Source organism: Perna viridis, chromosome 2, assembly GCF_037379345.1.
Source record: "Perna viridis isolate PV_CMFRI_1.1 ecotype Kerala chromosome 2, ASM3737934v1, whole genome shotgun sequence".
NCBI lineage: Eukaryota > Metazoa > Mollusca > Bivalvia > Mytilida > Mytilidae > Perna > Perna viridis.
Window position 1 is genome coordinate 61178203 of NC_142446.1, and position 17354 is coordinate 61195556.

Sequence of the window (17354 nt, forward strand, 5' to 3'; positions counted from 1 at the left end):
CTTTCTGTATCGCACTAGAACTCTAACAAATAGGCTTCTGGAACAGGGTTATGTTGCTACAAGATTGAGGTCATCACTACAGAAGTTTTATGGTCGTCATCATGAACTCGTGAATCGTTATGGTGTATCCATCAGCACCATGAAAACTGATTTATTCAACGGGTCATAGTTTTCCTTTCCACGTTTGTCTACCTCAGACTTGACTTTTTTATGAGCAACTCAGCAGGTGTTTCTAGAAAAGCAGAGGACGCTTACCCTACCAGTGCACCTGGTCCATGCTCCCAGTTTTTAGTGGAGTCATTTACTTTTGTTACTTCGTACGTATGATTTTAGTTACTTTATGTTCTTTGTTGTGTAGGTCTGTTTTCCATGTCTGGTCTTTGTCCCTGGATTACATTCTTTTGATTACCGCTATAACCTTGGTTCCCCTGATTACTCTTACATAGGGCTGTTCCAGTAAAACATATGAGGCATGGGGAATGCACTTTTATTCTTTGAATATAGGTGTGTATTCTGGTCTCTTGACAAAATAAAAAGTTTAATACAAAATATCAATAGAACTTCTATGGATAGCTCTCCTAGAGAAAAAAAAACCTCTCCTAGGTACCTCAGATCTTTTAATGGAACAGCCTTAATCACAATTGACCTGAATCTCGTGACATAACATGAAAACAGTTTATAAAAAACTTTCATTAAATGAATTTGCAATGTATAAAGTGTGATGCAAATAAAATTATACATGAAATGTGCAATAATTAGACAATTATTTCTGTATATAAAGAATCAAGTTTTAAAGGACTGTTTTTTAAAGTTTGTGTTTAATAAGGTAGAGATATCATGTTGGTATTCTAGTAGACATAGTGTATCCTCTCAAAATCCTTAACCATTAAATTTACCATCCACCATCATAATTGACAGCTATTCAAACTTAAAAGACAGTGTCCAAAAGATCACACAGGTGTTTTGAGGTAGTAAAGTAGGACAAATTGGTAAAATGTAGGGCAGATTTCTACCTAAAAAGCTATTTAAATTACTCACTAGCCTACCTAAATTTGTATTGAAATTGGAACTGGTCAATTTCAACTAGCTGTAAAGGATGAAACAGACGATCCCTTATCTCACATCCTTCACATATTAATGAATGGAACAGACAACCACTTACCTTACAACCTTCACATGTTAATGCTCCAAAATGGAAACCAGATGAAGGAGCACTGCACACACGGCATGGAATGTCTCCTACATTTTCTTTCTTTGTATCACTTCCTGAAAATTTAAAATAATACAATTAGACAATTTTTATATAAATGTGCCAAAGTAAGTCTAATAATTAAAGACAGCAACATAAAGCTATCACCAAGTTGCTGAATCTTTTATCCAATTAACAAGTTTTACCTCAGAGGCCTCAGAAGGACAGTTACATAATGAAAAAAACCCTATAAGTACACCTATTGCAGTTTCTGCAGTTGACCAGAAGTGATATATGACGGTATAAAACCATGAATAAATATCCTCTGACCAGGATTAAATGTGAAATATGCAAACAAGAATAAGAATGTTAAAAAACTGAGATACAAATACAGATGAAAATAATGGAAATTAAAATGTTAGTAAATTATAATGAATGTTTGTGTCTATTTGCTGGCACTGTAACATGGCATAATGTAATTATATTTGCCGTACTTCTCTATATTCAAGGGTTCTCTTGGGATGTGTTAATACATTTGAAGTCCTTTGTAATATGAATATTTAGAAAGTTTCTTGGCAAATTCCCACTCAGTTATTTTATAAATGACTTGGACTGGCTCCTCCTGTTCTTCACTATCACTCACTTTGAAGTCTTCTGCTAGTATTTGTACAGTTATAGGGGTGAATTCCGCTGCAGGTATAATATTGAAAATTGTTTTTTTGCCCCAATCCTTGTGGCTTTTGTTGTTAAGGTGTTACTGCTGAATCTTGTGGTGTCTTTCTCTGTTATTAAATACAGCGTATACTAGTAACTGATAATGTTTTTTCAAGAGCCAATGGGTGATATCATGGCATCAAGTCTTTTTTGCACCATTGATATATATAGGTCGTGATTAGCAGTTAATGGCTTCACTTCATGTGTCTTAGAAGGGCAGTTGTAGATCCGTACTTTTTGTTGCAGAGATTACAGTGAGGTTTTTAGCTGCAGCTGTTTTGTGGGTGTGGTCTTGGTTCTTGCCATTATACTTTCAAGTTCATTTCCCACAGTGACTGAGTCTTCAATGTATGTTTGTAGTTTCCTTGGAACCAAACATTAAAGCTGTTAACGATGGTTGATATACAGGTATTTGTAACATTATTGATATTGTGACCTTCCAAGGTTAAGTGTGTCGAAACTGGTTTATGTTGGTTCTTATTTATAAATGTGTCCATAGAACCACTTGCACATTTTCTGCATTGAATGCCATAAATTACATTTGAGGTGGTGCATGTAATTGATGCCTAAATGGGTATTTTTATTGTGTGAATGTCTCACAACAGCAAAAGAAAAGAATAAAACTATAGAACAATGGACAGATTTACTAAAGGATACCCTCAGCTTCCAGTCAACTCTAAGCATGTAAAATTTGCCTTATAACCCTTTTTATGAATTTGGCAATTCTTTCTTTCATGCACATCTACATATAATACCTGATCTTCGTAACCCTTTGAATAGCTTCAATAAAATTTTAAAAGAAACCATTTTAATGTCAACATTCTGTTAAAAAAACACTGATAATGCTTTAAACATTGCTAATATAATTTGAGCCACATATGAAATCACTACCCATTTGCAACTTATTGATAATGACTGAGCCTCAGGTAATACCACTACCCATGGGCAACTTGTTGATAATGCCCTCTAACATAAGCTACTATTCTGCTTCTTTTTCAATGTATAATCTGCTACAAGCATGACAATTTGGTAATGCCCTTTTGACATTTAAACCCTTATTAATGAACACTACAGTACTTGACCATGTTTAGATCATTCTTCTCTGGTTTAACAACATGTCCAATAAATTGGATCAATTTAAAGGTGGCAATAATCAGTGCATGCATTAAAAACCATAAAATCTGGTATCAAAATCTTATCACCTACAACCTATATAACAGTGAAAAATTGTAAATTTGTACATCCACAATGTCATAATTTGTTAACATTTTAAATGTTTTATTGTGTTAATTTTGTATAATCTAATATTACTTCATTTTTTTATCCTGAAAAGAAAAGTATGAAACAGCTGGATAAAAAACAATAAAAAATATGTACAACATTACCATTAACTGATGCTGCTGGATAATCACTGGTCTATTAATACTATAATAATACTTTTTTTCAGGAGTACTTATTTTCAAAATTTTGTGCACTTACATCCAAATGTGTATTTAATTTCACAGGTATTTATTTTCATGGAAGTTGATCAACCGTGAAATCCATGAAAATAAATACACTGTGAAAATAAGTACAAATACAGTATTTACAGCTGAATTTCTGACAGGCTTTGGGTATGATTACAAAAGCCTTTATGCAGGAGGATGTCAGTACATGTAGTATAATCTGACCTTCCTAGAGAAAGTTGTCATTACTTTACTAATTAAGCATATCACATATGTTTTTTAAACAGCATCCTCCTTAGCCTAGTTAACATTTATATGAACTACAATAATAATACACCCTTATAAACCTGTTTATTGTTTTTAATGTTCTGATGACAATCCTTTGTTGGATTTTATATCAATAAAAAAATTGACTTGAATTTTAGTTTAAACTGTGCCATTTACAAAAGACAGTCAGAAGTATAATCTGGCCCTCCTACTGAAAGTTGTCATTAGTTTAAACTGGGCCTTTTATAGAAGGCAGTCAGTGGAATAATATGGCCCTCCTACTGAAGCTTGCCATTAGTTTTAAATGGGCTTTTTACTGAAGGCTGTCTGAAGTATAATATGGCTCTCCTACTAAAAGAAACCATTTGTTTAAACAAGGCCTTTTACAGAAGCCTCCCAGTTGTATAATCTGGCCCTCCTACTGAAAGTTGTCATTAGTTTAAACAAGGCCTTTTACAGAAGGCAGTCAGTAGTATAATCTGGTCCTCCTACTAAAGCTTGCCATTAGTTTAAAATGGGCTTTTTACAGAAGGCTATCAGTAGTGTAATCAGGTCTTCCTACTAAGGGTTGGAATTAATTTAAACTGGGCCTTTTACAGAAGGCAGTCAGTAGTATAATCTGGACCCCCTACAGAAAGTTGTCATTTGTTTAAACTAGGCCTTTTACAGAAGCCTCCCAGTTGTATAATCTGGCCCTCCTACACAAGGATGTCAGTAAATTAATCAGGCCTTCTTACAAAAAGCTGTCAGTACTTTAAACAGGACTTCCTACAACAGGCTGTAAGAAGTATGACCATGCAATTTTAAAAAGATCCCTAACATTTTGAACCACTGTAAACCAAGAACTTGTCAAAACAAAGTAATGTGGTTAAGAAGAGCCATGTTTCACTGTATAAAAAAAAGCATTTGAGCTGGCTGTCAATCTAGATTTCTCTTTTATATTTTCTCGTTATCTACTGAGGTTAACAAAATCAAGGTGTTGATAGCACTAGCGGTTTTTGATTCTTGTGAAAACTGTAGCATGAACAAAATTTCAAAGTTTATATGATGTTAACAAAAATTGTGATCATACATAACATTTTAAATACTATTAAGAACTGTCTTTTTTTAATATGTATAAACTGGAAGTCAATCTATACTACTGGTGCAACTTCACACACATTTACAAATTTTGTTCCATTTCACCTATTTCCCCAATTTTAAATTTATCCAAAAGTTAATGTGCACTCTAAATGCAAAAGCTATATTAACAGAGTATTTATCCTACATAAAAATAATACTTAAATAAAAGAACAGCATTTGAATGTCCCCCGTGAAAAAAAAACAGTTTGGAAAACTTTAGATTCGCAGAAATTTTATCACATAAATAAAAATCAATCAAAGTCAAATTTAATCTGTAACTTCTCATAGTAAGACTACATGCAAAATTTAAAGCCAATTGGTAAAAGCATTACAAAAAAAAGTGCTGAAAACTGTAAATTCAGTGAAATTTTCTGTACAAGGGCTGTAACTTCTGTAAAAATCATTCAACCATTACCACAGCCAATCTTAATCTGTAACTTCTCATAGTTAGACTACATACAAAATATATAATCAATTGGTAAAAGAATTACAAAAAAAGGTGCGAAGAACTGTAAATTCAGTGAAATTTTCTAAGTCCAAGGGCTGTAACTTCCATAAAAATCATTCAACCGTATACAAAGTTGAACTTAATCTGTAACTCCTCATAATAAGGCCACATACCAAAAAACAAACTTATTTGCGAAAAGTGTAACAAAAAAAGTGCGGAAAAAACGAACGGACAGACGGACATATGCCTGGCATTTCCATGTTCCCTCGTGACGCGTTGCAGGGGACAATAAAACCAATATCAGTTTAAGAAAATAATTTGCCTAACACAAAATTTTCAAAAAGAAGAGACTTTTATCAATTTGAATTTTCCAGCCAACTTTACTTGGTCGAAATCACTGCTCTTCACTTCCTGTTTATAAATGGTAAAAAATTAATGACAGGATGACTAATTTGACTTATAAGTGTTAATATGAAAATATTGAACACATTTTATCCTTCCAGACACTGCAAGAAATAAATTCCCTAAATGTATATTAATTACTCAATATCTTTCAAGGCCAAAAAGGAGGCCCTCAAGTTGATATGAAGACTAGATCTTAATTTTAATTGCATAAATAATAGAATATTATTGAGCTGATAAATTGCAAGAAACATATAGTATTTACTAGTTATAAAAGAGGTGTTGAATGATATAAAAGGAATTACATTTGGACTATATTTTTGTGTAGAGTTCAGAAATAGTAGGGAAGTTCTAGTCATAGACCAGTGACATAAGGTATTTTGATCCTAAAGGAACAAAAACCCCAAAAAGAACGAACAATAAACAAAAATATGTTCTTTTATAAAGAATAAATGGACTGATGGGGAAAATCAATAAAGATGTACAATATCATTAATTTCAAAACTAGTGCACAAGTGTAGGTCTTCATATTCATGATAGGGTCAAGAAATGTAGTTTGCTGTGAAGTGATACCTATAAAAATGGGTGGGTGACCCAGAGTATAGTTCATGTACATACATTCCATTATTCTCTTACCTTGGCTGATTTTATGCAGTGAGACCTAGCATTTCTCTTACCTGGGCTATACATGTTCAGTGAAAGACACTTCTGTAGTCGACAATACTGACATTGCACACGACTTTCTGCAGTTATCAGACACTTTTTGTCTCGTAAACAAACATACTTCGTCTTATCATTTCTGCAGGACCTCATGAAAAATTTCTTTAAAAGAATAAAATAAATTAAATAATTTGCTTCCTTTATTTTACTTACACATGTACATACCAGCAGACTCAGATAATAATTTCACAACAATAAGTCTGTACTTTGTCATCCTCACAATGTCAGTTCTAAGGACTGTGTCTATGTGTGTCCATGGGACAGACACAGATGGACACAGGACCCCTGACATTGTAAGGATGGTACCATGTAAAAATCCATCAAAACTGTAATACTTTGACATAAAAAGCTCTGTTAGGTCCAACTTGATGGGACCACAGAAGTTGGACACAATATCCAAAGTTGCTTTTGGATTGTGACTTAATGTTTTGACACAGCATAGGATTCCAACACAGAATGGAAATAAGCAAAGAGCTTTCATAATTTTACTTGGACATTAACCTTGTAGGGTTCAAATCCAAATCTAACAGACATATCAACGGACAGTTTCTTAAAATCAAACAAAGTTTAATTTAGAACCCTTTGAACCAGAAAATGGCACCTCAGTCAAAAATTTTATAAAAGTTGGGCACATCTATGAACCCCTTCTTTTGTTTAAGAGTAATCAAGGGAGCCAAGATTGTAGCAAAAATCAAAAAAATGTAATCCAGGGACAACCAGACATGGAAAACAGACACACACACACAACAAAGAACATAAAATAACCAAAACAATACATAAAAAGTAATAAAAGTAAATATGCAACTCAGACTCCACTAAATACTGGAAGAATGGACCAGGATAAGCATCCTCTGCTTTTCTAGAAACACCTGCCGAGTTGCACATAAAAAGTCAAGACCAGGGTTGACGTAAGAGGAAAGGAAAACTATGATACATTGAACAAATATGTTTTTATGGTGCAGATGGATACACCATAACAATCTACGAGTTCATGATGACAACCATAAAACTTCTGTAGTGATGACTTGTAGCAACATAACCCTGTTCTAGCAGTTTAACTGTAAATAGTCTAGTGCGATACAAAAAGTCTGCTTAGTAACAGCAAGCTCTTGCATAATGTATTTGTGATATGAAAACTTCATACGCACGTGCTGAGGGGATGTTGCAACAGATGAAAGCAAAGTTGACAATACGAAATGAAAAGTCATCACGTTTGTTGTTAAATTAGGTCACTAGTTTTCCTTTACCATCGATCTCTAAGTGTAGGTCAAGATATAAGGCGGACTTCACAGTGCCTGTAGTACCCTTATCTCAAGTTCTTTGGAGTAGATGTGATGTATAAAATCTGTGAAGGCTGAAGGATGAAGATAACAAATGTATAGGGATGAGGATGACAAAGGTATAGGGATGAGGATGAAGACAACCCGTGATTGGGAAATGGGGCCATATGTCATATATTCCATTCATATTGAAAATCTCCTATTAAATTCTGTAATATTCTAAGTATCTTTAAGAATGACTTGTAAGAGTAGTCAAGGATGTAAAAAAAAACATCACCATCTGAATCATTGGAAAACATTGTACATTACTGTACAAAATTTGTTTGTAGAAGTATAAATTTTTTTTTTTTTTTTTTTTTTTGGCAAAATTTATGCTCATTCATCTTCAGAAAAAACATATCTCATCTTATATTATTGACATTTAAAAGTTAGTGATTGACACTGACTTCAAAAACTTATAGTTTATAATCAATACTGAAAACACATACAAAATGTAACAGCACATACACTAAAGTTGAACACCGTTAATTTTCAGCAAATATTTGAATTGTGATACATACTGTTCGTATATTTAATAAACATTTGAAACTATTTTCCAGCGACTCTCAATCTTTATTACCTATTTTCAGACTATGATTCTAGTACATTTTGTATTAAAGGTAAATGAGATATATCCCAATGGATTTATGTCAGAACTACTTCTAACATTATTTATATGGTAAAGCCAACAAGTAATGGATGGATGACACATGAACACATTCATAAACTTAAAGACAAGGAAAGATTTCATATCTAGCATAACCATATATATAATATGTTGTGTGTAAATGGTAGTATCATTTGTTCCGTAACTTAACATCTAAATTTGTCATTTAGATAAATAATGTCCTCAAGAAATGATATGATACATAGAAATAACAGAGGTCTTTCACCTTCAGCTGAGCTGATTGCTCCATTAAGATATAAATTTTGATGTCTTGAGTTTTCTTTCCAAAAATGTTCACCATGAAAAATACAGGATTGTATCACCCTTACTCTAGTATGCAAACATATTTCAAAAGTGGTTTGAATGTAATGTCCTTGGGAATTGATATGATACATAGAAATTACAGAAATATTTCATCTTCAGCTGAGCCGATTGTTCTACAAAGACTTCCTTAGATAGTTAAGTATCTTGATGTCTTAATTTCCTCAAAACTTTTTTTTTACCAGGAAAAATATAGGATTGTATCATCCATACTCTACATGTAGTATACAGACTCCAGATAAGGTTGTTTTTTTAAAAGAATACAGCATGTATTTATTTGAGCAAGAAACACAAAATGAATCACTATTATTCATAGAAAGCTTGAAAATCATATTTGAATTTTATACAATGTGCATGTACATAAGTTTACAAAGTAAAAAGCTTCATCTAGCACAAACCCTGAACAGTTGGGGCAAGTGTTGACACAATATTAGTTTTTGACATACTTAAGCATAAGGACTTACAATTATTATGGACACTTCAGATGGTTTGGACACTATATTGCACAAAATTTAAATTAGAAATTTTCGAAATTATACTAAAAATAAGGAAGTTTTTTTCTGGTGTGGCCCTTTTGACTCCTCATAATTCTAAAACCGTAAGTGATATCTGAAATCTGAATGACAAACAAACGCAGGCCAAGATTTGTTTTGAGGAATCCAATTAAAATAAATTTCTCAATTGGACTAAAACTTAAAAAGTTGAAATTTTCTGGTGTGGCCTCTTTGATCCCTTATAATTCCAAAACCGTGATATCTGAAAACTGATTAAAAAAGAAACAGGCAAGGATTTTTATGAAGAATCCAATAAAAAAAAATTCTAAATCTGACCAAAAAAGCTGAATTTTTCATGCATTATTCAACTTATAACTTGAATACGATCCAAAACACACAATATCTGCTTTGAAACATTCGTTTACCAGAATAAAATAAGGAACACAATAAAAAAAGAATAATTAAAATTTGAAGGAAAAAAAAAAAAACATTCTACAAGGGTTTTAATAAAAAAACAAATATTTTTACCTTTTATTGCCCCCTTTTTCTACAACGATATGGGCTATAGAGTCAAAATTAAAAAAGGAACCTTCTATAGTAGGAAGCAATATCATAACAAACTTTCAGAAAAATTGGTCAACCACTACAGAAGTTTCTGCAAAGAAATGAAGTGTCCACAGTCAAGGATGACAACAACTGCACCATAACATTATACAACAATTTTTTGCAGTCATATAAAAAAACTGTTGAGGCATGAGATCTGGTGCACTTATGGTAAACTCAAAGTTATACAAAAGACTTATTTATAGAATAAAACCAGACGAGACAAGACAATACGTCATGTTATTTACTGCATGTAGTTCTGAAAAATTCTTACTACATATGTACATTTGTAGGTTAAATAATCGGAATGAAAGAATGAGCAAAATAGGATCTTGATTATGGAACTTGTTACAAGATTTAACAAATGTCCTGAATTTTTTTTTTTTTCACAAATTTAATCTCCAAGCATTCTAAGTATATGTGACTATACTTAGATTGTTTAGTATCCTGCATGTATTTACTACATAGATTTTCTCCATACTGCTATTTTCAAATAAATTTAAAATTTTGTGATCAGTAGATAAATATTCCAAACCATTAGTGAGGTTCTGTTAAGTTAATGTCACAAGAGGAAGAGTTTTGACATATTGGGGAGAAAGTCCAAGAGTGAAATGACAGGATTTATTTCACATATGAATTATCAAAATTTATTACACAGGGAACATTTGATAATTCTATCTTTATAATAATGTACCATAATATGTCATTACCTTACAAGCTTCACAAGCAAATGCTCCACAATAGAACCCAGCAGCTTTGTCACCACATACTTGACAAACCATGTCACCTTTCATCCACTTTTTTCCTTGTTTACGGTGGGATGTACCCTCTTCAGCTTCCAACTTACTATCACTAGAGGAAACATTATTACTAATGTCAGTAGGAAAAGAACTAGACTTTAACAAATCAATGTCCATCACTCCATTAAAGTCACCTTGGTTGACAGTTTGTCCTAGACCTAGAGAAGAATTGGAACCTGTTTCAAATCCAAAGTTAGTCGATGACACCTGGTCATCAAATTTTGCCATAACAGGTGCTAACTCTGTGAGGGTAGTGTCAGAGCAATTTGCATGACTTAAGTCATCCATGGCTTCTAGTTTAACATCAGTCAGACTAAACTTGAGTAAACTAAAGTCTCTATCACTTTTTATATTACTATAATGAATAGGAGTCTTTGGTAGCTTTAACTTTTCAGGTATGTCTTCTGTAATTTGAGATCTTAACGATTTAAGAATCTGTGAGAATTTTTCTAAAAATGGTGAGCTTTTTTCTTTTAACAACTTTTCCTTAATTAATTCACAATTCCTTCCTCTGGTCTGTTTGGTACTTAAATTTTGAGGTTCTGTCTGAACATCTGTATAATGAGTATGACCATTCAACTTAGAGGAACAGCTTTCATAAGTATTATGACTATTATAAGAAGAATAATCCTTTGAACTAAAATAAGAGCAATAGTCACTTGAATCGTCAGGTTCAGTCTTTATGAAGGTAACATCTAATGGTGGATATTTAGTCTGATGTTCTCGGACTTCGGGAATTCCATTTAAGGAATGTACTCTGTGATCATTAGCTACATGTATGTAACCATTAGATGTAGGGCCACTCAATGAGCGATAACTCTTATTGCTTTCGTCGTAAGTTCCATTCAAAAAGTCACTTGCAAAACTATTAGAATCATCTGCTGAAACACTTCGATTATCAGAATTATATGAACTCGGTATGAAACTTGACAATGGAGATGCTATTCTATTCTGGTATGGTGGAGACAAGCTAGAAACCGGATACCCTCCAAAATCTGAATCAGAATACTGATTCAAGTTTATGGAGCTCTCATTGGAATAATCCCAAGATTCATATAATCTCTTTTGAAACAGCTTCTTTGGTGCATAAAAAGACTGGCTTCGCTCTTCATCCATTACTGGTGAAGAGCATATCCTTTCTAATACTTCTTATAAATCCTGCATTCATCTACAACAATAAAAAAACACAAATGTTTTTTATACACATGCCAACATTTTCACTATTGATTTAGCTTTGCTGATATTATACCATGGAACTTATCTACATTATTTTATAATTAAATATTCCCATGCTAAATATGAAACAAAGCCAACATCAAGAAAACTGTCTTCTTTCAAATCAAATTGTCAAAAAACTTCCTACAGAAGTATTCAAATGATTTCCAAATGAAATATACATTACAACAAGAATGGATATGATGAATACGTCAAACAGACAACAACCCCACCAGGAGGACAAATGTCAGCTAAAGGCCACCCATGGGCCTTCAATGAATGACAAGGAAACCCCACCACAGGGCAGGCTGCAGCTAGTCCCCAAAATATTATACACCAGCAACATCAAAGTAAACTGAAATTGAAAACAAAACAATAATTACAGAGGCCAGAAATTCCTGAGTATGGAAAGACCCAAAAAATACATTAATATTTAAACATAAACAAGAGGCTCTGAATTTGGGGACAAGGAAGAACCCATCTCTTACCCATTACTTTTTCCTATACCACAGAATGGAACTGAATGAAACTTTCAGAGAATCATTATTACATGTACATGTTCTGTTTGTACACCTCCTATATCTAATTTTGATCCAAAACAATTTGGGGGCTTACATATCAATACATGGACTAATCAGACTATATCATTTGTGAATATGGGGACAAGAGGGGAACTCATCTCTTATCTATTACTCCGAATGGAATTCAATGAAACTTTCACAGAATCATTATTACATGTTCTTTTTGTGCACCCCTATCTTAATTTTTTATCCATATCAATTTGGGGGTTTCACATATCAAAACATGGACTTTGTCATTTATGAATATGGGGACATTGGGGGGGACTCATCTCTTATCCATTACTCCTCCTACACCACTGAATGGAATTAAATGTACTTATATTGAATCTTAATTACATATTCCCATTTTACTATTTTACCTCCAAATCAATATGGAGGTTAAAAGGTGCATGTTACTGAATGGGGGAGGAGAGGTATCAAGTTGGTGATTGCTCAGAATTTTTCTAGTTTTATACTGTTTTAATGAACTTATGAATAAAGATCTAAACAATACTTTATACTAAAGCACCTCTTTATAACATTTCTGACAAAGATAAAATTAGTTCTCAAAAATCTTTCACTTTGTACACATATTGTTTTCTCTCCATATAAAAAGTCAGGTACCGTAATCAAATACCAGTTACCAGTACTTGCAAACTGGGGATTCATATATATGTTCATTCAGAGATGAAAAATATCAAATCACTTCTGAAATCTTTCAAGTCAACTGGAAAAACCTTATATCTATTAGTAAACTTTTCTTAGACCTTGCAGGGTTATATATGTTAAAATAAAAACAAGGGGCTCTAAGGAGCCTGAATCACTCACCTGAGTCTGATACATTTAATTTCACCTATAAAAACAGAACTTTTTGAAGTATTACTGGTTTCCTTTCAATCAAATGAAACAATTTCTGCTTACATTGTGTCTATATCAAATCATTTCTTATTTATAAGAAACAAAGTGTAAAAATCATAAATTTTGACAGAAAAAGGGAGTAACTAATGCACAGAGTATTAATATAACTTTGGTATTTTCTTCATTTAATGTAGCCTAAATAATTATGCATAAAGGCCCTGTCTGCAAAAGAAATGTAAAAAATGTTAATTTTAACAGTAAGATAGAAATATTTCCAGTCATGCAAAATTGGGGTCATTTTGGATAAATTACACCATTAATCTTTTTACTTTTCAGTCTCTCTCAATCATCAAATGTTTCTAGAGATCAGAAAAAAAGGGTAAAAGGTGAAAAAACATAATTTTATACATAACAACTAACTACAGAACCCTGACTAAGCTTGTGGTAGTTGGCACACTAAAGTTGTCATTGAAAGCCTGTTTGAAAACTCATTATAGCATACATCTTAGTCAATGGGCTGGGAGGGTCCACCATGCACATACCACCTCCACTCATCATTTTTATGGTGATTTTTAGGTACCTTTATACCTCCCATCACTGAATCAATTTGTCGCCAAAGAATATTCTCGGATTCTTTTTCTGTATGAGCCTATATTTGTACCACATTGGGTCAAAAAGCTAAGATTTTTGTGACTCAATTATTTGAGTGTCTAAGCCTTCCTGGAATAGCATGTGTGAACAAACCAAATAAATTTAGGTATCATCATGTAGCCCAATGTCTCAGCTTTACAATACTACAATTGAAATTGCGGTAACACTTGGGATTTTGGGGTAAAATGAAAAAAATGTACCCCTACCCCACCCAAAAATCACTTAAATTGACATATTTTTCAATGTCAAAACCCCTAGAGTATTTATGCTTCAGCAAAAAATGGCTTATTTGGTATTTTCTGTTTAGTATTATCACAATTTATACTTCTGGGGTTCTTTCTATGCAGGATATCCCAAGGAACATTCATACCAAGTTTGGTTCCAATTGGTCAAGCAGTTTCAGTGAAGAAAAGTTTTGAAAAATTGTTAACAACAATGACGAACAACGACAATGGACGCCAAGTGATGGCCTTTGGCGAGGTGAGCTGAAACTACTGTCTGACCCCTATGTTCTATTTTAGTAACGACAACCATGTTTTTTGACAAATCAAAAATCCCCATATCAGTTCTATGCAGGATCCCACAAAGAACATTTATACCAAGTTTGGTTCTAATCAGTCAAGTAGTTTCAGAGGAGAAGAGTTTTGTACAGTTGTTAACGACGACAACAGACGACAACAATGGACGATGACGACAGACGACAAGTGATGGCAATAGCTCATATGGCCTTTGGCCAGGTGAGCTAAAAAGTAGCCGAAAAACACAAAAGTTGATGAGTGGTGGGGGTGCATGAGGGGTTATCTCAGCCCACGTACTATCTCTATTAATACCTAACCAACTGAGCCACAAAAAAGTAAATAAATTGGTGAGGTCATCTTGATGAACAAATACATATTGTATCAAAACAATGGTACCTATGGTTTTAGAGAGTAATCAAGGGAACCAAGGTTATAGCGGTAATCAAAAGAATATAATCCAGGGACAAAGACAAGACATGGAAAACAGACACACACAACAAAGAACATAAAGTAACTAAAATCACACATACAAAGTAACAAAAGTAAATGAGCAACTCGGACTCCACTAAAAACTGGGAGCATGGACCAGGTGCACTGGTAGGGTAAGCGTCCTCTGCTTTTCTAGAAACACCCGCCGAGTTGCTCATAAAAAGTCAAGTCTGGGGTAGACAAACGAGGAAAGGTAAACTATGACCTGTTGAATAAATCAGTTTTCATGATGCTGATGGATACATCATAACGATCCAAGAGTTCATGATGACGACAATAAAACTTCTGTAGTGATGACTTCAATCTTGTAGTAACATAACCCTGTTCCAGAAGCCTATTTGTTGGAGTTCTAGCGCGATACAAAAAGTCTGCGTAGTTTCGGCAAGCTCTGGCATAACGTATGAGTTGTGATATGAACACTCATCACAGGAGCCGAGGGGATGTTGCCACAGATGAAAGGAAAGTTGACAATTTTGAATGAAAAGTCATCACGTTTGTCGTAAAGTTTGGTCAATAGTTTTCCTTTACCATTGATTTCTAAGTGTAGGTCAAGATATGAGGCTGACTTCACAGTGTCTGTAGTATCCTTTATCTCAGGTTCTTTTGGGTAGATGCGATGTATCAAATCCCCGAAATTAGGATTGTTTAAAGATAATACGTCATCTATATAGCGAAAACTGAGATTGAAGGATCTAGCCAAACGCTATTCTTTCTTTCTGATCAAATCAGCTATAAAGTCAGCCTCATAAGAGTGAAGAAATAGGTCAGCAAGTAAAGGAGCACAATTTGTTCCCATTGGAATGCCGACCGTTTGTTGAAAAACACGTCCACCACACTGGACAAATATGTTGTCGATAAAAAATTCCAGCATTTTGTAAACATCTTCCTCTGTATATTTGGAAGATGATTTGGAATTATTTCTTACAAAGTATGAGGAATCTCTACCAAGAACTATATATTTGTATCTAGGTGTACCATCTTTTCTGGAAAAACAAAGACGTATAATGTTTTTAAGTCGGGATTTTAACTGAGTATGGGGAATAGAAGTATACAGTGCTAAAAAATCATAGGTTTTAATGCTATTATATTCAGATAATAGTCTTGAACTGATTGTCTCCAAAAGATCTTTCGAATTTTTCAGGATCCACATTGAATTAATACCACTACGAGAGTAACAAGTGTTGTGGTAGGACTGCAGACCCTCTTTGACAGTTGTGAGTATAGAAGTTAAAAGTTTTGAAAGAGGTTTGGTGGTACATTTTGCAGATCCAGCTATGGAACGTTGTTTGTATGGATTCTTGTGAAGTTTAGGAATCCAGAACATAGACGGTAAATCACAATCATCGTCCTTGGTAGAGAGACCAAAAGAGGATAGCACAGATTTATGGTTTTCCACAATCTCTTCTTTGGAGAGAGTGGTAGCAGTATAAGTCTTATCACTGCTATTATTTTCTACGTCTACCTCTGATAATAAACATTGGATATAAAACATTTTGCAGACAAAAACAATGTTGTTTTGGGCTTTGTCTGCTGGTACGACAACATATTTGTCATGTATAGTAGACAATGTTTTTGTTACAACGGGGTCTTTGAAAACTGATGTAGCCATGGCACTCATTGACCTACTTAAAACTTTCATTCCGTTTCAAAATTAATGACCTCACGGCCTTTAACCACTCTAGGAGCTGATCTTCGAAAATCCACAAATCAGAAGCTTAAAGGATCAACAACGGCCATCAAGAATGCCCAATAAGTTTTACATCTGTGGATTCATGCACCCTTATCCCTACAGAGGGTTTTTAAAGTGTACAATTGATCTATTTGGTTTTTTTTTTAATTATTGGGATGCAAAAGTATAGAATAGAAGCTTGTAATTTGTTGTAATGTGGTTATGCACATGTTGGTCCATGCTTAATATGATGAATGTAAATAATGGAGATTGAATAAAAAATTACTTCCAGAATCAGACACAGAGATCAAAAGCAAAAGCAGGCAATGAAAATACCTGAAATACTTGGACTAGTTTTTGCACTTTCAATTTTATGTAATCAAATATTATTCTTGAATGTTGACATGTTTTGACAGTAAGGAAGACCAGAAATTCAAAGCTGATAAGCAACATTCCATTTTTTTTTCTTGCATAAAAATTCCTAATGTTCATACCTAAGGAACAATCAAATAAATTTTCATTGAAATCTGTTCAGTAATTTATGAGGTGAAATTTTTTTTTTCAAGTAATGACACTATGAGTAGCACAAAGACGTGAAAGGGCAATAACCACAACATGACTAAACAGATGCACACAAAAATTTTACCATATAGATCTAAAAACATTCACCCCATTTCATCAGAATTTTGATAAACAATTTAGAGATATATGCAAAAAAGCTGCTGTCTCACTCCTATGTTCTATTTCCAGTAATTTTCAACAGATCAAAAATTCCCACATCAGTTGTATCAGAATACCTTAAGAAACATTCATATTAAGTTTTGGTTCTAATTGGTCCTGTAGTGTCAGAGGAAATGACTTTTTCAGTAATAACATTAAAAAT

At 33.4% G+C, this 17354-nt stretch overlaps 1 protein-coding gene across 5 annotated transcripts in view; it reads right to left on the bottom strand.

Moving 5' to 3' along the window:
- The window catches only part of LOC148626330 (uncharacterized), a 49881-nt gene that overhangs the window by 19399 nt on the left and 13128 nt on the right, over window positions 1-17354 (bottom strand). For 4 of the 5 annotated variants that reach the window (XM_088570214.1, XM_088570213.1, XM_088570217.1 and 1 more), the window contains 3 exons: window positions 10422-11679; window positions 6265-6409; window positions 1163-1266 (listed from right to left, as the gene is read on the bottom strand). In XM_088570214.1, the coding sequence (XP_088426340.1) occupies window positions 1163-1266; window positions 6265-6409; window positions 10422-11627 (1455 nt within the window). In that variant the 5' untranslated portion in view covers window positions 11628-11679. Of the gene's footprint in view, window positions 1-1162; window positions 1267-6264; window positions 6410-10421; window positions 11995-17354 lie in introns of those variants that run through there. The other variant, XM_088570215.1, reaches the window with a different exon arrangement.